Source organism: Dipodomys merriami, unplaced genomic scaffold (assembly GCF_024711535.1).
Source record: "Dipodomys merriami isolate MVZ:Mamm:240054 unplaced genomic scaffold, mDipMer1.0.p SCAF_7, whole genome shotgun sequence".
In the NCBI taxonomy this organism is placed as follows: Eukaryota; Metazoa; Chordata; class Mammalia; order Rodentia; family Heteromyidae; genus Dipodomys; species Dipodomys merriami.
The window spans coordinates 72,541,692-72,565,234 of NW_027206290.1; the positions used below are offsets into that span (position 1 = coordinate 72,541,692).

General features: G+C 42.7%; 1 protein-coding gene across 4 annotated transcripts in view; it reads left to right on the forward strand.

The window, feature by feature from the left end:
- Phf20 (PHD finger protein 20) overlaps window positions 1–23,543 on the forward strand; it is a 103,471-nt gene that overhangs the window by 24,873 nt on the left and 55,055 nt on the right. For all 4 annotated transcript variants that reach the window (XM_070007172.1, XM_070007173.1, XM_070007174.1 and 1 more), the window contains exons 2-4: window positions 4,952–5,066; window positions 19,514–19,685; window positions 21,203–21,287. In XM_070007172.1, the coding sequence (XP_069863273.1) occupies window positions 4,984–5,066; window positions 19,514–19,685; window positions 21,203–21,287 (340 nt within the window). In that variant the 5' untranslated portion in view covers window positions 4,952–4,983. The remainder of the gene's footprint in view (window positions 1–4,951; window positions 5,067–19,513; window positions 19,686–21,202; window positions 21,288–23,543) is intronic.

The following is a 23,543-nucleotide window of genomic DNA, read 5'->3' on the forward strand; positions in this document are numbered from 1 at the left end:
ATTTTTCCCTTCCTCCATGATGGGGCCTAGGCTCTGTCCCTGAGCTCTTCAGCTCAAGGCTAGCACTCTACCACTTGAGCCACATTGCCACTTCTGGCTTTTTCTGCTCATGTGGTACTGAGAAATTGAACCCAGGGCTTCATGCATGCTAGGTAAGCACTCTATCACTGAGCTACCTTTAGCCCTATCTACTCCTTCCTTATTTACCTTCCTCTGTCCCACGCCGCCGCCCCCCCCCCCCCCCCCCCCCCGTGCTGGCACTTGAACTCAGGGCTTTGAGATCTAGTACTGTTTTTTGTTTTGTTTTTGCTCATGGCTGGTGCTGGCACTTGAGGTTTTTTTGCTGGTTAATTGGAGAGAAGAGTCTCTTGGAATTGTCTGCTCCAATTGGCTTTGAAATTCTATCTTCAAAGCTTAGCCTCTTGAATAGCTATGATTATAGTCATGAATCATAGGAACCTGGCTCTATTGCTGTATTTTAGTGGAATAAATTGGGCAGATCTGGACTGTTGTTCTGGAGCTGATCCTTAGCACCTGAATTTCAACCAGGTTACTTTGTCTACGTGCAACAATTCAACTATTAATGGCTACTTACTTTATACTAGCCTTGTGCTCTTTACATGGATTAGCTCATTTGATCTCCACATCTACTGTTTAGAGATAGACATTAGTACCACCATTCCATTTTATAGGGAGGAAACAATCATAGAGGTTAAGTTTAGAAAGTCATCCACCTATGTAGCTGGGGACTGAAGGCCTACCATTTACTTCTACTACATCAAATTACATTATCTTACAAGAATCTGACAAAAAGATGGCAGCTCAGCACATGTTCAGTCTGACTGTCTTTTTGTCAGATTTTTTTTTTTCTTTTTTAAAATTTTGTCACTAGGACTGGTTAGGTGGCTCAGAGGTAAATTGCTTGCCTTGCATGAATGAGGCTCTTGGTTCGATTCCTCAGCACCACATAAGCAAAAAAAGCTGGAAGTGGCACTGTGGCTCAAATGGTAGAGCACTAGCCTTGAGCTGAAACAGTGTCCAGGCCCAGAGTTCAGGCCCCACAATGGACACACACACACACACACACAAAAATTGTCACTACAACATATTTATAAGATGATTCTTAGTTGCTTTGTTCCTCCCTCATGGGTATAATCCCTGTTCTCACTGTATTTGATGTTGGTATAATTTGTTGAAGGGAAGGGCAAAAACAAACCGTTTAAATAGGGATACAGGTGGACCTATTGCAACAATGAGATGTACAAATTGTTATGTTGAAAAACAAACTTTAAAACTTGGGGGTGGGGTGAGGTGGAGGTAGGGGTGGGTGGGTGGGGAGATGGGAAGGGATGGGAAGGGGAAACAAAGGAGGAGGCAACAATGCTTGATAAGAAATGTACTCATTACCTTGCCCATGTAATTGTAACCCCTCTGTACAGTATTTTCACAATAAAAAATTAAAAAAATTGTCACTACAGCTTGAATTCAGGACTTCAAGCTTGGCCTTTTTGACTATAGCTGGTGCTCTACCACTTGCACCATACCTCTAGGCTAGCTTCCTTCTCTCCTCCATTAAGGAGTCTGGTGGTCCTTTCTGCCTGTTGGCTTTTTGCCACAGAGCCACTTTCGGTTAATTGGAGATGAGCCTTAGGGCTTTCCTGCCCGGGCTGGTTTTGAATCATGCTTCTCATATCTCAGCCTCATAGTTGGGCACTGGGCCCCAGACTAGCTTTGAATTGAAATTGTAACATCTCCCTCTCCTGAGTAGGTAGGATTACAGAACTGTTACCAGAGCCTTTTCATGTTTTTTTTTTTTTTTTTTTTTTTTTTTTTTTTGAGGTGCTGGGGATGAAATTGGGCCTGTTGCACTGTTGGCAGTTGTTCTGTCCCTGAGCTGCATGACTTATCCTTGCAATATATTTACATATATGTAATCTGATAAACTATTGATTGGAAAGTCCTATGACTTAAGCTAGACATAGTTGAGCCAGGACAGTTATCCCAGCTCTTGGAGGCAGAGGCAAAGATGATGACCAGTTGGAAATGAGCCTGGCCCACACAGTGGGACCCTATCTTAAGAAGCATACATACATACAATAAGATGAGTATTGCTTGGTATGTATGAGGTCATATGTAAAAGGTAAATGATTTGACATGGACAAGCACAAATGAGTAATTTCTTACTGATTATACTTAACATGTCAGAGTTGATTTCCTGGTGAATGTTAAGTCATTGTTCTCAGAGTCCATATAGTGAAAATACTACTAAAACTTTCAGTTTATTATATTTCATCATCCTTAGTTACAATCATCAACTTTTTTTTTTTTTTTGGGGGGGTGGTCAGGTCATGGGGCCTGAACTCTGGGCCTGGGCACTGTCCCTCAGCTCTTCAGCTCAAGGCTAGCGCTCTACCACTTGAGCCACAGCACCATTTCCGGCTTTTTTCTTTTTTTGCTTATGTGGTGCAGAGGAATCGAACCCAGGGCCTCATGCATGCAAGGTTAGCACTCTACCACTGAGCCACCTTCCCAGCCCTCTTTTTTTTATTTTTTTAAAAAAGGTTTTTCTTTTTTTTTCTTTTTTTTTTTGGTTGGTCGTGGGGCTTGAACTCTGGGCTTGGACGCTGTCCTTGTGCTCTTCAGCTCAAGGCAAGCGCTCTACCGCTTCCGGTTTTCTAGCAGTTTATTGGAGATAAGAGTCTCACGAACTTTCCTGCCAAGGCTGGCTTTGAACCGTGATCCTCAGATCTCAGCCTCCTGAGTAGCTAGGATTACAGGCGTGCGCCACCAGCGCCCGGCACGTTTTTATTTTTCTGAAGATGATGTTCCCTTGTAGACCAGGCTGGCCTCAAGCTCTCCATCCTTTTGCCTTAGCCTCACACAAGTGGCATTATTTATGCCACAATACCCAGCCTATACTATATTTTCTTTCGTATAAGTTCCTGGGCTGAAAAATAAAGGCATTGCTTTGGTAGTATAGGGTACATTGTTTTAGTGCCTGAGAGCCCAGAAGTTCACCTCTGGCCCCTTGGATTATGTTTGCAACTTCATATATTACTTTAAGTGAACCCAGAAACTTTTCTCATGGAGGCCTCTTTTCACATAAATGACCTATTCAGAGCATTTTATTTTCTGCAAAAGGAAAATAACATTACTTTGATCATAAGTAGCCACAATTTCTAATATCCACAGGCTTGATAAAACAAATAAGAAGAGTGTAAATACACATCAGGAGTAAGACTGCTTAGTTTCAAATGATGGCTTCAGATTCAAAGGCAGTTAGAGGGATGGAAATATATCGTATTTTCCATCTTAGTAGAATGCAAAAAAAAGAATTGAAGAAAGAAAGGACAATTACTTAGGAAGGGGCTCAAGAAGTAGAAACTTTTTTTTTTTTTTTTGGTCCTGTCGTGGGGTCTGAACTCTGGGCCTGGGCACTCTCCCTCAGCTCTTCAGCTCAAGTCTACCACTTGAGCCACAGCACCACTTCCGGCTTTTTTCTTTTTGCTTATGTGGTGCCGAGGAATCGAACCCGGGCCTCATGCATGCAAGGCAAGCGCTCTACCACTGAGCCACCTTCCCAACCCTCCATTCAAATTTTCTACTTCTTGCTGGGAAGGTAGCTCAGTGGTAGAGCGCTTGCCTTGCATGCCTGAGGCCCTGGGTTCGATTCCTCAGCACCACATAAGCAAAAAGAAAAAAGCCGGAAGTGGCGCTGTGGCTCAAGTGGTAGGGTACTTGCCTTGAGCTGAAGAGCTGAGGGACAGCGCCCAGGCCCGGAGTACAGGCCCCATGACTGGACCGCCCCCCCCCCCCATTTTTTTTTTTTGAATGGATAAGAAAAAGTAAGCTGGGCACTGGAGGCTCTTACCTGTAATCTTAGCTCCTACTCCTTCTCCTCCTCTTCCTTCACCTCCTCCTCCTCCTCCTCCTCCTCTTCTTCTTTTTCTTCTTCTTCCTTCTTCTGTCATGGGGCTTGAACTCTGGGCCTGAGCGCTGTCCCTCAGCTCTTCACCTCAAGGCTAGTGATCTACCACTTGAGCTACAGTGCCACTTTCGGTTTTCTGGTGGTTTATTGGAGATAAGAGTTTCACAAACTTTTCTGCCTGGGCTGGCTTTGAACCACGATCCTCAGATCTCAGCCTCCTAAGTAGCTAGGATTATAGGCGTGATCCACCAGCGCCTGGCTCCCCCCTTCTTTTTTTCAGTGGTACAGGGCTGGGAGTTGGTGGTGGAACCTAGCAACTTATATGTGCTAGGCAGGTACTCTTATCACTGAGCTGTAGAACTTTCTTTCCAGCCTTTGGAAAGTAGGACCAGGTATCTGTGTCTCAGCAGGATTGTTTATTTTGTTGAGATGGGGTCTTGTGTTTCCCAGGCTGCAGATTTCTGCCAAAGCTTCCCAAGTAACTGGTAGTATAGGCATGTACCACTTGGCTAGTATCTCAGCTTTTGTTTGCTTTCTTTGCCCTTAAAAATCAATTACAGCTTGAAGTTGTTACTTTTATTGGATAAATTTTTGTCTGAAGGCTACTTGAAGACAGGAACTGCGACTGTTTTGGTCATGACTTTTTCTCAGTAGTGTCTGAGTAAATATTTGTTGAAAGAATCAACAAAGGGTTGAATTTAACCATAGCCCAACTTGGTTTCTTTTGAAATTCTGAGGGAGTGCTTCTTGTATATAGGAGTCCCTGGTAAGCATTGTCAAGGGAGAGTCTCCTACATTTCTAGAAACCACAGGATTTGATGTGATAGAGGATGAGCCATAAGAGGACAGGGAACCAGCGAAGGGATTCCTGTGTTAGAAAGAAGCAGGAGGAAAAGAGAAGGTGCTGACAGGGTTCATGGAGCTTTGTGTTTTGAATGCCCGTTTTTTTTACATGTAGTGAGTGCTGCTATACTCTGGGCAGACTTTGCCTAAGTTTCATAAATATTTAATTGGCTTTTTCAGGAGAATAAAGGCAGCCCCATTGATGACTGAAAATGACAAAGCATCCACCTAACAGACGAGGAATCAGCTTTGAAGTGGGAGCCCAGTTGGAAGCCCGGGATCGTTTAAAAAACTGGTACTTTTACATTTTTTTCTGTTAATTAAAGGTTGTTGTCAGAAGTGATAAAGAATGGTAGCCTAGGCTTTTCTGTGGTGTTAAGTTTAGAATATGGAAATATCGTGTGTGTGTGTGTGCGTGTGCGTGCGTGCGTGCGTGCGTGCGTGTGCGTGTGCGTGTGCGTGTGTGTGTGTGTGTGTGTGTGTGTGTGTGTGTATCCTGTGACCGTCTGTTCATCTGAAGGAATTAGGGGAAAAGAAATGTGAGTGTCCACAAGGAAGGAAAGAATTAACAGTGGCAGCATTCTTGCTCTTGGCTGCCTGTCTGGAAGAAAAGAGGAGAGAAAGATCAGAAAGGGAAATGCTCCTCTGTTATGCATGGCCCCTCCTTTTTCCTGAGTGTGATTGGTATGTCTAATATATGTTCATCAGTAGTGCTCTGTAAGAGCTATTTGATTTAGAAGCTGAGGGATGTGGCTTTTGGACCTGATCCTGTTTTGATGTCTGGCTGGTAGTTACTTTGTAAGTTGGCTTCATCTATAGATATAGGTACTGTAATACTGGTTAAATGGAATTTTTCTGAGAGTAAAATTATTATAGAGTATATGGGGAATGGTCTTAAAAACAAAAGATATTGTGGTTCATGCCTATAATCCTACCTACTCAGGACACTGATATTTGAGGATTGAACTTTGGAGCCATCTCAGTCACAAAATTATCTCTATTAGCCAGCCAAAACCTGACATTGGAGGTATGGCTCAAATAGTAGAGCACTAGCTATAAATGAAAAAGCTTATTAGCAGAGCTAAGTGGAAACTCTACTACCAGTATTCAACAAACAAGAAGAAAAACCCTATGGTTGTGGTAGTACACCTGTAATTTCACCACTAGGGAAATTGAGATATGAAGGAGAATTATGATTTTAATGCCAGTCTGGGGTATATATCAAGATTCTGCATCAGTTCTCTCATATACAGAAGCTAGATCTAAAACATGCTGGGACATGATAAATTATACAGGACTCTAGGCATTTATACACTGAGATGAAAGGAGAATATTCTTAGGAGAGGAATACAAAGGCACAATGCCTATGTGCATTTGATCATAAAAAATAATATTTATAGCCGAGTGCTGGTGGCTCACGCCTGTAATCCTAGCTACTCAAGAGGCTGAGATCTGAGGATTTCAGTTCAAAGCCAGCCCGGGCAGGAAAGTCCATGAGACTCATCTCCAATAAATCACTAGAAAACCTGAAGTGGTGCTGTGGCTCAAGTGGTAGAGCGCTCGCCTTGAGCTGAAGAGCTGAGGGACAGCGCCCAAGCCCAGAGTTCAAGCTCCATGACCGACAAAAAAAAAAAAAAAAATTATCAAACTGAACTTCAGGAAATGGAAGCAGATGTTTTTTCTTTTTGCTACTTTTTGTCTTGTTTGTTCATTTATCTATCTTTGGGAGGGTGGTAGGGGGACAGAAATGGAGGGACAAAGGGTGAACAAATGCAGCAGTGGTATAAACTAGACACTGTTGAAAATGAACTGTCCAACAACTTGTGGGTGGGATGGAAGGTAAAACTGGGGAGACTAAGGCGAGCATTGCCCAGAAAGAAATGTATTCTTTTTTTTTTAATTTTTAAAAAAATTTTTTGAGTCCGGTTGTGGGGCCTGAACTCTGGGCCTGGGCGCTGTCCCTCAGCTCTTCAGCTCAAGGCTAGCACTCTACCACTTGAGCCACAGCGCCACTTCTGGCTTTTTTCTTTTTGCTTATGTGGTGCTGAGGAATCAAACCCAGGGCCTCATGCATGCAAGGCAAGCGCTCTACCACTGAGCCACCTTCCCAGCCCCTTTGTTTTTAATTTATTATACATTGCTACTATGTATATCCCTGTAAATGTCTGTCCATGTTCATATGCAAGACTATTTCATAAGCTGGGCGTCGGTGGCTCACGCCTCTAATCCTAGCTACTCAGGAGGCTGAGATCTGAGGATCCAGGTTCAAAGCCAGCCCGGGCAGAAAAGTCCGTGAGACTCTGATCTCCAATAAACGACTAGAAAACCAGAAGTGGTGCTGTGGCTTAAGAGGTAGAACGCTCGCCTAGAGCTGAAGAGCGCAGGGACAGCGCCCAGGCCCAGAGGTCAAGCCCCATGACCTACAAAAAAAAAAAGAAGACTATTTAAAAAAAAAAATTTATTGTGAAAATACTGTACAGAGGGGTTATAATTACATGGGCAAGATAATGAGTACATTTCTTATCAAGCATTGTAGCTTCCTCCTTTGTTTCCCCTTCCCATACCTTTCCATCCTCCCCTGCCCCCCCAATCCTGCCCACTCCCCCCCCCCCACCAAAGTTGTAAAGTTCGTTTTCGACATAAGGACTTGTACATCTCATTGTTGCAATGGGTCCACCTGTATCCCTATTTAAACGATTTGTTTTTCCCCTTCCCCTCCACAAATTATACCTACATCAAATACAGTGAAAGCAGGGGTTATACTGTGGGGGAGGGACATACAAAGCAACAAAGAATCTTATAAATGTGTTAGAAACAATCGCGTGAAAGAAAAAAAACTTTTGAATACATATCTTAGGGTTCATTTCCCTAACATCACCTTATCTGCAAGACTATTTCTTAAGTAATCACTTTCAGTTTTCTTTGACCCAAACTCACATTAAGAAAAGTATGTTTGGGCTGGGAAGGTGGCTCAGTGGTAGAGTGCTTGCCTTACATGCATGAGGCCCTGGGTTCAATTCCTCAGTACCACATAAGCAAAAAGAAAAAAGCCGGAAGTGGCGCTGTGGCTCAAGAGGTAGAGCGCTAGCCTTGAGCTGAAGAACTGAGGGACAGTGCCCAGGCCCAGAGTTCAGGCCCCACGACTGCATGGAAAAAAAAAAAGAAAAGTATGTTTAAATTTTTTTTGTTGGGGCTGGGAAGGTGGCTCAGTGGTAGAGCACTTGCCTTGCTTGCACGAGGTCCTGGGTTCGATTCCTCAGCACCACATAAGCAAAAAGAAAAAAGCTGGAAGTGGTGCTGTGGCTCAAATGGTAGAGCACTAGCCTTGAGCTGAAGGACAGCACCCAGGCCCAGAGTTCAGGCCCCACAACCAGACCCCCCAAATTTTTTTTGTTGTTTAATTGTTATTATAAAGATGATATATAGAGGGGTTACAGTTGCATAAGTCAGATAATGAGTACTTTTTTTTGTTGTTGTTGTTGGTCATGGGGCCTGAGCATTGTCCCTCAGCTCTTCAGCTCAAGGCTAGCGCTCTAGCACTTGAGCCATAGCACCACTTCCGGCTTTTTTCTTCTTGCGTATGTGGTGCTGAGGAATCAAACCCAGGGCCTCAGGCATGCAAGGCAAGCACTCTACCACTGAGCCACCTTCCCAGCCCCTCTGCTTGTGTGTTTTGGGGCAAGGTTTCACCATGTAGCCTAGGTTGGCCTTAAATTTACTGCATAAGTAAATTTTTTTGCCTAGAACTCTTTAGTCCTCCTGCCTAAGCCTCCCTAGTGCTAGGATTACAGACTGCCACCAGGGCCTGGTTTAGTTATCCCAGTTTTAAAAACTATGTAAAAATCCTAATTAACTACAGCCAATAATGTGGTCTTGAAATAATATGTAAGCATTCCCCAATGACATTTAGTCCTTAAATAACAATTTCAAAAACCTTAAAACCCATACACCCAACAAAACCAGTAGGTAGGTATTCTTGTTTTTGTTTTTTGGGGTCCGGTCGTGGGGCCTGAACTCTGGGTCTGGGTGCTGTCCCTCAGCTCTTCAGCTCAAGGCTAGCACTCTACCACTTGAGCCACAGCGCCACTTCCGGCTTTTTTCTTCTTGCGTATGTGGTGCTGAGGAATCAAACCCAGGGCCTCATGCATGCAAGGCAAGCACTCTACCACTGAGCCACCTTTCCAGCCTCAGTAGATAGGTATTCTTTTTTTCTTTTTCTTTTTCTTTTGCCCGTCATGGAGCTTGAACTCTGGGCCTGGGCGCTGCTGTCTCTTAGCTCAAGGCTCAAGGCTAGCACTCTACCACTTAAGCTACAGTGCCACTTCCCACTTCCGGCTTTTTCTGCTTATGTGGTGCTGAGGAATCCAACCCAGGGCCTCAGGCATGCAAGGCAAGCGCTCTACCACTGGCTACCTTCCCAGCCCTAGAAGGGTATTCTTATGCTTTTATCTGCACCACCTTGCTTCCGACCTGCCCCTCTTGGCACCTCCACTTCAGCACTGACTTCATTCCACCTTGCACCAGGTTTCTCCTTCCACAATGCCAACTGGGATAAGTTGTTTTAGGTCAATGTAAAAGACTTCAAATACTAGATGAAAACAAAAATACCCTCTTATCTGTCTGAAAGGGCTTCCAAGACCAACAAACCTTCCCCCCTCAATCTCTCACTGAGCCACCTTCCCAGTCCCCCTCCTTTTTTTTTTTTTTGTCGGTCGTGGGGCTTGAACTCTGGGCCTGGGCTCTGTCCTTCAGCTCTTCAACTCAAGGCGACTGCTCTACCATTTAAGCCATAGTTGTACTCCTGGTTTTCTGGTGGTTAATTGGAGATAAAGAGTCTCATGGACTTTTTTTACCTGGCTGGCTTTGAACTGAGATCCTCAGATCTCAGCTTCCTGAGTAGCTAGGATTACAGGTGTGAGCCACCAGTGCCTGGTTAGTACTTGGCCTTAATATGTACATTACCCTCTGAACCAACATTTCTTTCCTTACCTCTCTTTTATATTTTCTCCTTTTCCCCCTTTCTTATTTCCCCTTTTTCCTTTCTCCCCTTTCTTCTTTCTCCTTTCTCTTTACTCTCTCCCTGCTCCTCTCCTCCCCTCTTTCTGCCTTCCTCTGACGGGGATTAAACACAGGGAATATATACTAGGCAAGCCCACTGTAGAATATTGATAAAAATGCATATTTCAGGTTTGGCATGGTGGTTCTTGCTTATAATCCCAGTACATAGAAGAGAAAGTAGGAGCTTTGTGAGTTTGATGAAGCTACATAGCAAGTTCTGGGATAGCTTGGGCTACATAATGAGAGCTTGTCACAAAATACCCCCAAATCTAACTTTGGAGTAGATAGAAGGTAAGCTGTTTGCTCTGCCTAATGCCTCCCACCTTCTCCTTGTCATCTGTCAGGAGTGCGCCATCTAGCCCAAGCAGTAAGCTGGCCTTTGCTGTTCTTCCTATGAACACAGTGAAAAAGCTCCTTTTGTGTATTGCTTTCCAGTCTTTTGGCATGTTTACATTACTTTGTTTCCAGTGATCACAGTTTTCTTTGATTTCACCTACAAATGATTTAGAATTTTTGTTTTGTAATGTGTTCACATTCTTTTGTTTGTTTTTCAATAGAATTATTTGTAAGATCATGTCTGAATGTCTATGTTCATACTTCTTCAATTCTTATACCATATTTATTTATTTATTTATTTTTGTCAGTCGTGGGCTTGAACTCTGGGCCTGGGCACTGTCCCTCAGCTCTTCAGCTCAAGGCGAGCCCTCTACCACTTGAGCTACAGCGCCACTTCCGGTTTTCTGGTGGTTTATTGGAGATAGGCGTCTCACGGACTCTCCTGCCCGGGCTGGCTTTGAACCTCTATCCTCAGATCTCAGCCTCCTGAGTAGCTAGGATTACAGGCGTGAGCCACCAGCGCCCGGTCTTATACCATTTTTTTTTTTTTTTTTTTGGGGTCCGGTCGTGGGGCCTGAACTCTGGGCCTGGGCGCTGTCCCTCAGCTCTTCAGCTCAAGGCTAGCGCTCTACCACTTGAGCCACAGCACCACTTCCGGCTTTTTTCTTTTTTCTTATGTGGTGCTGAGGAATCGAACCCAGGGCCTCAGGCATGCAAGGCAAGCACTCTACCACTGAGCCACCTTCCCAGCCCCTTATACCATTTTTTAAAAGAAGTCTTTTTTTTGTTTTCTGTAAACCTGCACTAAATGTCTGTGGTGAGTCAGGCATTATACTGTGTACTGTGTAATAAAGACAAAGTCACAGGTCCCTCAAGAAGCTCACAGAGATGAGCCATTGTTTTTGGCTTTTAGCATTGATTGACAAGGGTTATTAATCATATATTTATATATTTCTGTCTTTGTTATTGTCTCACATTTAATGATTTGTACTGTATTAGGCACAAATCTAAAAGCTTTGCATGTAATGTCTCACAATTTTATGAATCAGGTACTTTTTTGTTTTTATTTTGATTTGGTGGAAGAGAAATAGATTTATTTAAAGATGGCCCTGAAAACAGAGAGGAGTCTATCTGAATTGTCTGGTTTCAAGAGGGGTTAAGGCATAAAGAGCTTTCCTTTTCTTTTTCTTTTTCTTTTTTGTTGCGATATTGGGACTGGAACTTGGTATCTGACACTTTGCTCATTGGCTGGTGCTCTACCAATTGAGCCATGTTTCCATCCCCACAAAGACAACTGGGAGTATAGATAGCCATTGGGCAGCCAGTGGGCAAGAAGTCCACTCACTGGCTGGTTTTTATTATGTAGAGGTATGTCTTTCTGTTCTGGCAGGAACTTCAAAGTGAATAGGGTACATTTATTATTCCCATTTTGTATGTAAGGAAACAAACTCAGCAGTTAATTAAGATGCCTAAAGTTAATCGCTAGTACACAAGTGCTTAGAATTGAAGTTAGGGCTTTGTGCTTACTAAGTTGCTCTATCACTGAGCTATTCCCCTAGAGTATGACTTCAATCCCAAGTTGAGTCCTGTCCCTAGAATAGAGAATGAAGTCTTCAAATTAATTATGTCTCCAGGAGATATTACTCTGTACAAAGTTCATGTAAAAAAAAAACTGAGAGAAAAACGTCACATGTGATAATTCAGAAGTCTTTATAAGATGACTTTTGAAGCCAAATCATTCATTTTCTGCCAGATGCTGACGATATAGGTAAGATTGGGATAGGCACAGTGTGGTCTTTAGGAACTGACATTCAGTGGAGGTCTATGGATCACAACAAATTGGTATGCATAAATTATCCTTCAGATGGGCTTTGTTTTGAGAGGGATTTTGGAGAGGAAGATATGAAGTGTTGTTATCACACCATATTAACAGTACTTACTGTCACTGTGGTTTATACTTGTTGATATTCATCTTGGTCACCTCTCTGGTTTCTCCACTGTTACTTCTTTTCTTCCTTCCCACACATTTTGGAAGGTAGTTACTATGTGCTTCTACATATAAAAAGCAGAAACTTTTGGTTGATTGTTTTGAGAGAAGCATGTGCATAAATTATTCACACATATTTTTATTCATTTGTTTATTCAGATATTCAGATTATCTGTATCAGTGTATTCCTTAAGGTTTGGGTTATAATCTAGTACCACTTAATTTATTGCAAATATTGTTCTGTTGGCAGCTCTTTCAGTTAATTCCTTGGTCTGTTTGACATATCCAATACCACTATGTGTGTTTTTAACACCTCTTTTCTGGCTCTGAAATTTATTACAGATTCGCCTTATATATTTCCTTCCCTAGCCTAGAATCAAACATTTCTCTGAGCTTCAATTCCATTTATTACAAAATGGAATTGAAAAATAAGATCTAGGTATCAGATGAGGCTTGTGTACACATCTGTAATCTTAGGACCGGAGACAAAGGTACTATAAGTTTGGGACCAGCATGGGTTATATAGTGAGACCCTGCTGAAAAAAAAATCTGAATATTTGGTGTATTCATATTTGGATTTATTATTACTATTATTATTTTTATTGTTATTATTATTTTGCTAGCCCTGGGGCTTGAACCCAGGACCTGAAAACTGTCCCTTAACTTTTTTGGCCAAGGCTGGAGCTTTCCCACTTGAGTTATAGCTCTACTTGTAGCTTTTTTTTTTTTTTTTTTTTTTGGGTCCGGTTGTGGGGCCTGAACTCTGGGCCTGGGCGCTGTCCCTCAGCTCTTCAGCTCAAGGTTAGCGCTCTACCACTTGAGCTACGGCGCCACTTCTGGCTTTTTTCTTTTTTCTTATGTGGTGCTGAGGAATCGAACCCAGGGCCTCATGCATGCAAGGCAAGCGCTCTACCACTGAGCCACCTCACCTATTTGTAGCTTTTTTTTTTTTTTTTGGGTCCGGTCATGGGGCCTGAACTCTGGGCCTGGGCGCTGTCCCTCAGCTCTTCAGCTCAAGGCTAGTGCTCTACCACTTGAGCCACAGCACCACTTCCGGCTTTTTTCTTTTTGCTTATGTGGTGCTGAGGAATCGAACCCAGGGCCTCAGGCATGCAAGGCAAGCGCTCCACCACTGAGCCACATTCCCAGCCCTTATTTGTAGCTTTTTTGTGGTTAGTTGGAGACAGTCTTATGAACTTTACTGTCTAGGCTGGTTTCAAACCATGATCCTTAGAACTCACCATCTTGAGTAGCTAGGATCATAGATGTAAGCCATTGGTTACCAGTTGTGATAACTTTTACATATGTATACCCTTCCACAACCACTGAAATCAAGCACTAGATCATTTTGGATACCTCAGAGAAGTCCTTTTATTCTCTCATACAGTCACATAAGCTCTTCCTTCTCTTGAAGAATGTTCTTCACTTATTTATTTTTTCGTATGTTTTTTATTGTAAAAATACTGCACAGAGGGGTTACAATTACATGAGTAAGGTAATTAGTACATTTCCTATCGAGCATTGTTGCCTCCTCCTTTGTTTTTCCCCTACCATCCCTTCCTTCCCACCTCCCTGACAAAGTTGTAAAGTTTTTTTTCAACATAGTGTCTTGTACATCTCTCATTGTTATAATGGGTCAACCTGTATCCCTATTTAAGCATTTTGTTTTTTCCCTTCCCCTCCTCGAATTAGAGAAGTGTATATCCAAGATACAGGGCACTGACATTAAATACAGTGAAAACGGGGGTTATACCATGGGGGAAGAACAAACAAAGAAACAAAAAAATCACATGGTACATTATAAATAAGTTAGAAACAATAGCAAGAAAGAAAAAAGATACTTGTGTCACTATCTTGGGGTTCATTTCGCTTAACATCATCTTATGTGGTCATATGTACATAGCTTTTGACCTTTTCTACTTGTCCTACACATGTACTAGTTATTGAATGCTCTTTATTTAAAGTGAGCCCTATGGGCTGGGAATGTGGCTTACTGGTAGAGTGCTTGCCTAGCATGCATGAAGCCCTGGGGTTGATTTCTCAGTACCACATAAACAGAAAATGCCTGAAGTGGCGCTGTGGCTTGAGTGGTAGAGTGCTAGCCTTGTGCCAGGCCCTGAGTTTAAACCCTGGGATTGGCACTGGTGTACACACACACACACACACACACACACACACACACACACACACACACACACACACACACACACACACACACACACACACACACACACACACACACACACACACACACACACACACACACACACACACACACACACACACACACACACACACCCTAAAGCCGAGTGCCCGTGACACACACACACACACACACACACACACACACACACACACACACACACACACACACACACACACACACACACACACACACACACACACACACACACACACACACACACACACACACACACACACACACACACACACACACACACACACACACACACACACACCCTAAAGCCGAGTGCCCGTGACTCACTCCTGTAATCCTAGCTATTCAGGAAACTGAGATTTGAGGATCAAGGTTCAAAGCTACTCTGGGCAGGAAAGTCCATGAGACTCATATCTCTAATTAATCACAGATAAAGTCAGAAGTAGCACTGTAGCTTATGTGGTATAGTGCTAGCCTTGAGCAAAAGGAGCCCAGGGACAGAGCCCATGCCCAGAGTTCAAGCCCCAGGACCAGCAAAATAAAAAATAAAATCAATAAAGTGAACCCTAGCAGCCTATTTTTTTCTGGCTATGTTCAAAGTCCTGGTGGGTACAGGAATGGAGAATGTGGAAAGTGTGAGGTAACCAGGGTTTTGAGGTAGTTGTGATGGAGAGAGAGGGGCCAGGAAGTTGAGCATATATTTAAATTATATTCAGGATGAGAGTAAGTGTAGCAGAAGGAACAGGTCCTTAACAAATGTTCAGGGTTTTAGCTGGGTTTTGGTGGCTCACACTTGTAATCTTAGCTACTCAGGAGGCTTAGGTCTTTTGAAGCCAGTCTGGGCAGGAAAGTCTGTTACTTTCCCTCTCTATATCTATATCTATATATCTATATCTATATCTATATCTGTGGAGGTGGACCTGTGGCTTACATGGTAGAGTGCTAGCCTTGAGCAAAAGAAGCTCAAGAGACAGCACCCAGGCCCAGAGTTCAAGCCCCAGGGCTACTACAAAACAACAAAAAAACAAATTCAGGGCTTGAAAGAACATGGTATGTCCTTGAGAGTTCAGAGGGAATAGAGTAGGAATGGTGGGAGCTGCAACTGGAAGGGAAGGTTGAAAGCAGGGAAAGATATTCACATCTCTGTTAGGAATCATCAAGTGGTTCTGTTCTCTCAGACACTGAGGATTTACTGAGTAGCACTGCTTCAGGCCTCTGCTTCTTATTCATGGAAGGGTTTCCGGCTCTCTATTCACTGCTCCTAGTGAAAGATTACTGAGATAAGGGAGGGAAAATGAATTTAAATCCTGTTAGAAGTGTCAAATGTTGACTAATGAAAGTAGTGAAAGGATGCCAGGGTGCTGGTAGTTTACACCTATAATTCTAGCTATTCAGGAGGTTGAGATCTGACAATCATGGTTCAAAGCTATCCTAGGCAGGAAAGTCCATGAGAAGCTTTTTTATTTCGGTCGGTCGTGGGGCTTGAACTCTGGACTTGAGCGCTGTCCTTGTGCTATTCAGCTCAAGGCGAGCTCTCTACAACTTGAGCCACAGCACCACTTCTGGTTTTCTAGTGTTTTATTGGAGATAAGAGTCTCATGAGCCGGGCGCTGGTGGCTCACGCCTGTAATCCTAGCTACTCAGGAGGCTGAGATCTGAGGATCGCGGTTCAAAGCCAGCCCGGGCAGGAGAAACCGTGAGACTCCTATCTCCAATAAACCACCAGAAAACCGGAAGTGGCGCTGTAGCTCAAGTGGTAGAGCGCTCGCCTTGAGCTGAAGAGCTGAGGGACAGCGCCCAGGCCCAGAATTCAAGCCCCACGACCGACAAAAAAAAAAAAAAAAAAAAAAAAAAGAGTCTCATGGTCTTTTCCTGCCTGGGCTGGCTTTGATCTGTGATCCTCAGATCTCAGCCTCCTGAGTAGCTAGGATTACAGGCGTTAGCCACTGGCACCCTGCTTCCATGAGAATCTTAACTCCATTTAACCACCAGAAGACCAGAAGTGGCTCTGTGGCTCAAGTGTTAAGAGCTGGCCTTGAACTGAAAAGCTGAGGGATAGTGACCAGGCCCAGAGTTCAAGCCCTACAACCAACCAAAAAAGAAAAGAAAGTAGTGAAAGGGTAAGGAAAGAATTAAAACATGCCAAACAGCAGTTTTCCTGCAGCCTAATAGTCAACTCTTTGTCTTTCAGTAAATATATCTTCCTTTCCCATCCTCTCTCTAGCTGGTGATGGCTTAGATTGTTACTTTTGTGCATAGAAATCTTTGGCTTCTGGTGTATGCCCCAAGCCAGAAATAGAGGCATACTCTGATTGCTGAAGCAAGATGAGTGGTCTATTGCAGAAAGGCTATTTATATAAGGAACAGTCTGGAAGCAGCCTGAATGCCTTAAACCAACCCTGGGTGAAAATAGACAATTCTGTGCTAGCTACTAGATGGACTTTTAGGTAGCTAAGACAGAAAGTACTTCTACTGATGCATCACTACAAGGTTATTTACATGTGAAATCAAATTAAGAGCAGAAAACCCTTCACTGGGTTTGGAACTTTAGCTTCTGATCTTGGTGTTTTTGTTTTTTTTTGTTTTTTTTTTGTGGTTTATTGTGCTGGTCCTGGGGCTTTAACTCAGGGCCTGAGCCCTGTCCACAACCTTTTTTGCACAAGGCTAGTGGCCACTTGAGCCACAGCACCACTTCTTGCTTTTTAATGGTTAATTGGAGATAAGAGTCTCACAGCCTTTCCTGCTTGGAATAGCTTTGAACTTCCATCCTCAGATCTCAGTTTTCTGAGATGCTAGGGTGTAAACCACTGGCATTCAGTTTTGACCTTTTGTTACATCAGTGTTTTTGTGACATTTATGGAAACTCAGTTGGGAAGTGATATCCAAACTATGTAAAGTACAATTGAAACACTCCTCATGGAGACCTGGGGATCAACAACTCTGTTTGCCAATATCCCAGGACATGGACTGCAACCTTCACTTAAAGCCTATCTGTCTATCAATAAGGTTCCAGCAGGATCCAGGATCCACTACACAGACTTGCTGTTTCTTTCCTCATCTTCAATTTCTCAAACTTCTTTGTCGTGTGCTCTTACCTCTGGGTGTGCTATTATTCATGCCATATCCTTTTCCCAAAGTACTCCCCACACTGCATTTTTTTTTTCTTTTTTTCGTTTTGTTGGTCGTGAGACTTGAACTCTGGGCCTGGGTGTTCTCCCTCAGCTCTTCAGCTCAAGGCTAGCACTCTACCACTTGAGCCACAGCGCTACTTCTGTTTTTTCTAGTGGTTTATTGGAGATTAGAGTCTCATGGACTTTGCTGCCCGGGCTGACTTGGAACCAGGATCCTGAGATCTCAGCCTCACAAGTAGCTAGGATTATAAGTGAGAGCCACTGGCACCCGGCTTCATTGCATTCTTGACCACCTGAAAAATGCCTACTCATCCTTCTGACTTGAGATCAGAGGTGCCACAACCCCATGTTATCTGGGCCACCTTTGGTCCTCTCTTCTGCCTTTTGATCATCTGTATCCTACTTTAAGGAGTCTTCTGTAATTGCAGCTGTCATTCTTTGTTGTAATTACAATTACTTGCACTTGTAGACACAGGTTACTCTTCTGAGGATACTGTAATAAATAAGAGGTAGATGCCTTTACAGGTGCTTTATCCCCTGGGAATGCAGCATTTACATAATCAAGTAAACAGAAGCAAATGAAATGATTATAGATTGGTCAATTCTATGAAGGGAGTAAGCAGCAATCTGACACAGATAGGAAGGACATGGGTTCTCTTGTAGCTTGACTACAGTTTAAGATTGTTGTCTGGAAAGAGTAGGCAGGGGTGTTGTTTACAGGTAAAGGAAGCAGACTGAATATGGGAATATGTCTCAGAACTTGAAAAGCCAGTCTGTTTTGTATCTTTTTTTTGGGGGGGGGGTCCGGTCGTGGGGCCTGAACTCTGGGCCTGGCTGTCCCTCAACTCTTCAGCTCAAGGATAGCGCTCTACCACTTGAGCCACAGCGCCACTTCCAGCTTTTTTTTCTTTTTGCTTATGTGGTGCTGGGGAATTGAACCCAGGGCCTCATGCATGCAAGGCAAGTGCTCTACCACTGAGCCACCTTCCCAGCCCCTGTTTTGTATCTTAGGGTCTATCTTCTCTTCCTTCCCTTTACTCCCTTCTTTCCCTCTTCCTCCTCTTCCTTTTTTCTTCCTCCTCCTCTCTCTCTCTTTTTTTTTTTTTTTTGTCGGTCATGGGGTTTGAACTCTGAGCCTGGTTGCTGTCCCTCACCTATTCAGCTCAGGGCTAGCATTCTACCGCTTGAGCCACAGCACCACTTCTCATTTTCGGAGTGGTTTATTGGAGATAAGAGTCTCACAGCCTTTTCTGCCAAGGCTGGCTTTGAACCACAATCCTCAGGTCTCAGCCTCCTGAGTAGCTAGGATATAGGTATGAGCCACTGGCTCCCAGCTTCTCTCCCCCCCCCCCCCCATTAGGTCTTTCTACTGCTGGCCTACGACTCACTATGTAGCTGGCTTTGAACATGTAATCCTCCTGCCTCAGCCTCCCCAGAACTTAGATTTCCGGTTTATGTCAGGAGTATATGTCAGGTGTGTCACTGTGCTCAGCTATGTCACACATCTTAATAGATTTGGTTCTACATTTCCAAGTCCTAGCACAATTCCTAGCTTTTAGAGTACATGCTCAAAAAGTTTCTGAGGAATTTTGGTTTGGTGTCATTCTTCCTCTAACTTTTGGCCATTTTCATCCTATTCTGTTTGATATTAACTGTAATACATAGCTGGGAGCAACAAGTTAAAGGAGAAAAAGGTTTTCCTTACAGTTTCTGAGGTTTCTGTCCATGGTTGTTGGTTGGCTCCATTACTTTTAGGCTCATCTCAAGGCAGAAACATCATGGAGGAAGGGCACGGCAGAGGACAGCTGTGTACTTAATGGCGGCCAGGAAGCAGAGAGGTGACAGGAAGAGGCAGGGGACAAGATAAATCTTTAGGGTGAAATTTGAACCCTGGTTTTTTGTCCTCCATAATTTGTTATCTGATCCAATTATGTAGCATTTGTAAATGTTAGGACTTCAATACTTTTGGGAATATGCTTTTATGGGAACAGATTTAGAAGGATGCTGTTTTGGGTGGGTGTTAAAGGAATTTCAATTTTTTTCTGGCTTAGGTATCCAGCTCACATAGAAGACATTGACTACGAAGAAGGAAAAGTACTCATCCATTTTAAGCGTTGGAACCATCGTTATGATGAGTGGTTCTGTTGGGACAGTCCTTATTTACGCCCTTTAGAGAAAATACAGCTGAGGAAAGAGGGATTACAAGAAGAGGATGGATCTTCTGTGAGTAACAAAGCTGGGGGGCTATAATGAGCAGGGACAGCCATTGGGCAACTTAATGTTCTTTTGTGAAACTTAATAGCTGCTGCACAGTCCTTCTTTTGGCTTGTAGTTGTAACCCTGAGATCTCTGTGGTGCGTAGGGCTCTTTCTTTTGTGTTTTTGTTTTTGTTTTTTGTTCAGTCATGGAGCTTGAATTTAGGGCCTAGCCACCATATCTAAGCATTCTTGCTTAAGACCAGCACTCTACCATTTTTAGCCATAGCTCTGCTTCCAGTTTTCTGGTGGTTAATTGGAGATAAGAGTCTCACAGACTTTCCTGCCTGGGCTGGCTTTGAACCTTTATCCTCAGATCTCAGCTTCCTGAGTAGCTAGAAGTACAGGCCACTAGCAGCCAGCATACCTGGGGCTCTTGAAGAATTCTAGTCTTCATTTGTTTAAAGTGATTGATATTAACAGCTCCTAAGCTTAATTCCCCTGAGGCCATATTGATGATTAATGAGATCTTACTTGTCTTTTATACCATCATTTTTCTGGCCTCTAGAATGCTGCCTGGCACATAATATGTCCTCAGAAAGTATTTGTTGAAAGGCTAATGAATAAATGAATTTTAGAGCAACTGTGTCTAGAATACTGTATGTATACTGGATATTCTAGATCATTTATTAATCTGATCTGCTCTCTTTTATTAAATACCAACAATTCTATGCATGGATTCTGTGTTAGTTTCATTATACAAGGTCTCTTATAAGCCTTGAAGAATTTGGAATCAATTGGACTATATTTCTGCTTTCTAAATTTTATCATTGTGCCTGGAGCTTTTATTGACTGCAATATGACATATAATAGAGGATTAGTTTTATGTTTTTTAAGTACACATGGAAACATCTGTAGTAGTCTTTCCACTTTGGATTTGCTTCAGCCTGGATTCTGTTTTCTATTTTAACCTTCACCAGGGAACTTGATCTCTAGCTGGCCTTTTTTGTTTTATTTATTTTTTCTTTTAATTTGGGCTTGTTCAATAGTGTTCCTTTTGATTATTCAGTACTCATTCTACATAATTTACCAATGTAAACTATGTATTGGGAAGATAGTACAACATATGAAAGGTGCTTCCCTTGGCAAAAGACCTTTGTAGAAATGTGAATAGTGTTAAATAGCATGAATGCTGCCTCCCTGAAGATGAAATAGCTTTATTCTCTCCAGCTCTTGAATGGAGTGTGCTCCTTGGTGTCCCTGGGCTCTTAGACTTGCTTTCAATGTATATCCTAGATAGGGGAGGGTAAGTCTCAGAATTGTGCTGTGCCTGCCCAGATCTCCCTGGCTTGGAGAGGTCTTGTGTCTCACAGCCTTCTTCCTCTAACTCCCTATGCTGACCATCAGAATCTTATTCCTACATTTCAGTAGCTCATTCCCTTCCCATTCTCTTATCCATCCAATCTCTTATGAATTCTGGTACAATGTACATTCTACAAAATTTAGGTGATAACAGGATCTTTTATTTTAATTTTTTTTTTTTAGGAATTTCAAATAAACGAACAGGTGCTTGCTTGTTGGTCTGATTGTCGATTTTACCGGGCCAAAGTCACTGCTGTTAACAAGGATGGTAAGGCATTTGAGTTGTTATTTTCAGTCCTGATATAGGGGGAAGTGTGTAATATGAGAAGCTGATAGTACATTGTCACTATTTATTACCTGTGAGTCCTCTTCAACTTATGTCAGGAGTTAGGAAGAAATTATAAATGGACATCAGGGGTTTCTGCTCTGGTTTTACTCCTTAACACTGTATAAATGAAGGGGGGAGGGTTTAACTCTTTGTCCCTTTCAGCCCTTGTGTTTTAAACTAGTCATCGTTTAGTTGTCACTATGCTGGAAGTCACTATGCTATCTAGAAGTTCATAATATAATTGGTGAAATAAATTCCTGTGGTTCCTTTACTTCATTTTGTAATATTTTAAAATATGATTGGATTGAGGGTGAGAATAGAAATTCAGATCCTGGCAGATACTGAGTTGAATTCTTTTGCCAGTGCATAGAACATGTGAGGAGACAGGACATGGAACTTGACTCAGAGAGCCTCATTTTGCTAGTGTCAGGGAAGGAGAAGGTACTGAGGCTAATATGCCTCAGAAGTCAGAATCCTGCCATTCAATTCTGGGTCCCAGTGATACTTTTCCTTAGCATGTTCTATCAGGATGTTTGCAGTGTGGTTATGAATGTGTAGAGCTGTCAGGCCTGTTCATGCTGTTGTTAGAGGTGATTGCAAAGCCAGTTTGAGAGGCTGATGATGTAGTTCTGTGGTAGAACATTTCCTAGCATGTATGTGGTCCTTTGTTCTATACCCAGTACTGCTAGGGAAAAAAGTTAAAAAGCCACACTGATTTTTTTTTTTTTAATTCAGTGAAGTTCTTTGAGTATTTAGTCAGTATGCTGCCAATTTCTTGGCACTGGCCTGAGCAGTGTTTTTTTGTTTTTGTTTTTCTCTTTCTATTTCCTTCCCCCTCTCCCCCCTCCTTGGTTGTTGGGCTTGAACTCAGGGTCTGGGCACTGTCCCCGAGCCTCTTTGTGCTTAAGGCTAGCACTCTACAACTTACCACAGTTGCCACATTCAGTTTTTGAGTGATTAATTGGAGAGAGGAGTTTCACGATGACTTTTCTGTCCATGCGAGCTTTGGAACTTTGAACCGCAATCCTCAGATCTCAGCCTTCTGAGTAGATAGGATTACCGATGTGAACAACCGGTGCTTGGTTCAGTTTTCTTAATTTCCTAGGATGTGCATTGAATATTATGATTATATTCTCTCCCCCCAAAATAACCCAACTTATTTTTGGATAAAGCTTACATATTATTTTAAGTCTTTTAGGAATAGACTTAATTAGGTATTAAGAAGAAATTAAAACTATACTTTGCCTTTTCAGAATTTTATTTCTAGGATAATCTTTTACTGATTTTTGAATTTATATGATATGAAATACATATAAAATTTTTTAGTTGAATGTTGTGCAATATGTGATTAAAAAAAATTTTTTTTTTTGGGTGCCAGTAGTTGGGCTTGAATTCAGGACTGCCAGCTCTTACTTACCTTTTTCTGCTTATGGCTAGTACTCTACTATTTGGAGTCATACCTCCTCTCTTCTAGCTTTTTGTGTTTAAATGGAGCTAAAGAGTCTCAAGGATTTGCCTGCCTGGCTACAAACTTCAGTTCTTAGATCTCACACTTCTGAGTAGATAAGATTATAGGGAGTAGCTAGGGAGCCACAGGTACCCCATGTATATTCTTTTTTTGTATATATGTGTGTGCTGATACTGGGTCTTGAACTTAGGGCCTCTTGCTCAGCTTTTTTTGTCCAAGGCTTATGCTTTACTATTTAAGCCACACCTCCACTTTTTTTTTTTTTTTGTCAGTTGTGGGGCTTGAACTCTGGGCCTGGGCACTGTCCTTCAGCTCTTCAGCTCAAGGCTAGCTCTCTGCCACTTGAGCTACAGCGCCACTTCCGGTTTTCTGGTGGTTTATTGGAGATAGGAGTCTCACAGTCTTTACTGCCCGGGCTGGCTTTGAACCGTGATCCTCAGATCTCAGCCTCCTGAGTAGCTAGGATTACAGGCGTGAGCCACCAGCGCCCGGCTCACACCTCCACTTTTTGAAATATGAATGCTGAGGATTTTCTTTTCCCACTGGCTTCAAACTTCGATTCTCAGATGTTAGCCTCTTGAGTAGCTAGCCACAGATACCCAGCTAATGTATATTCTTCATGAACATAAATGTGCTTCTGAAAAGTCTGTAACTTTATTTATGCTGGTAAATCATTTTCCCTCTAAATAATATCAATTGGAGGTCTGAGTCCTTGGGGAATGCTTGAC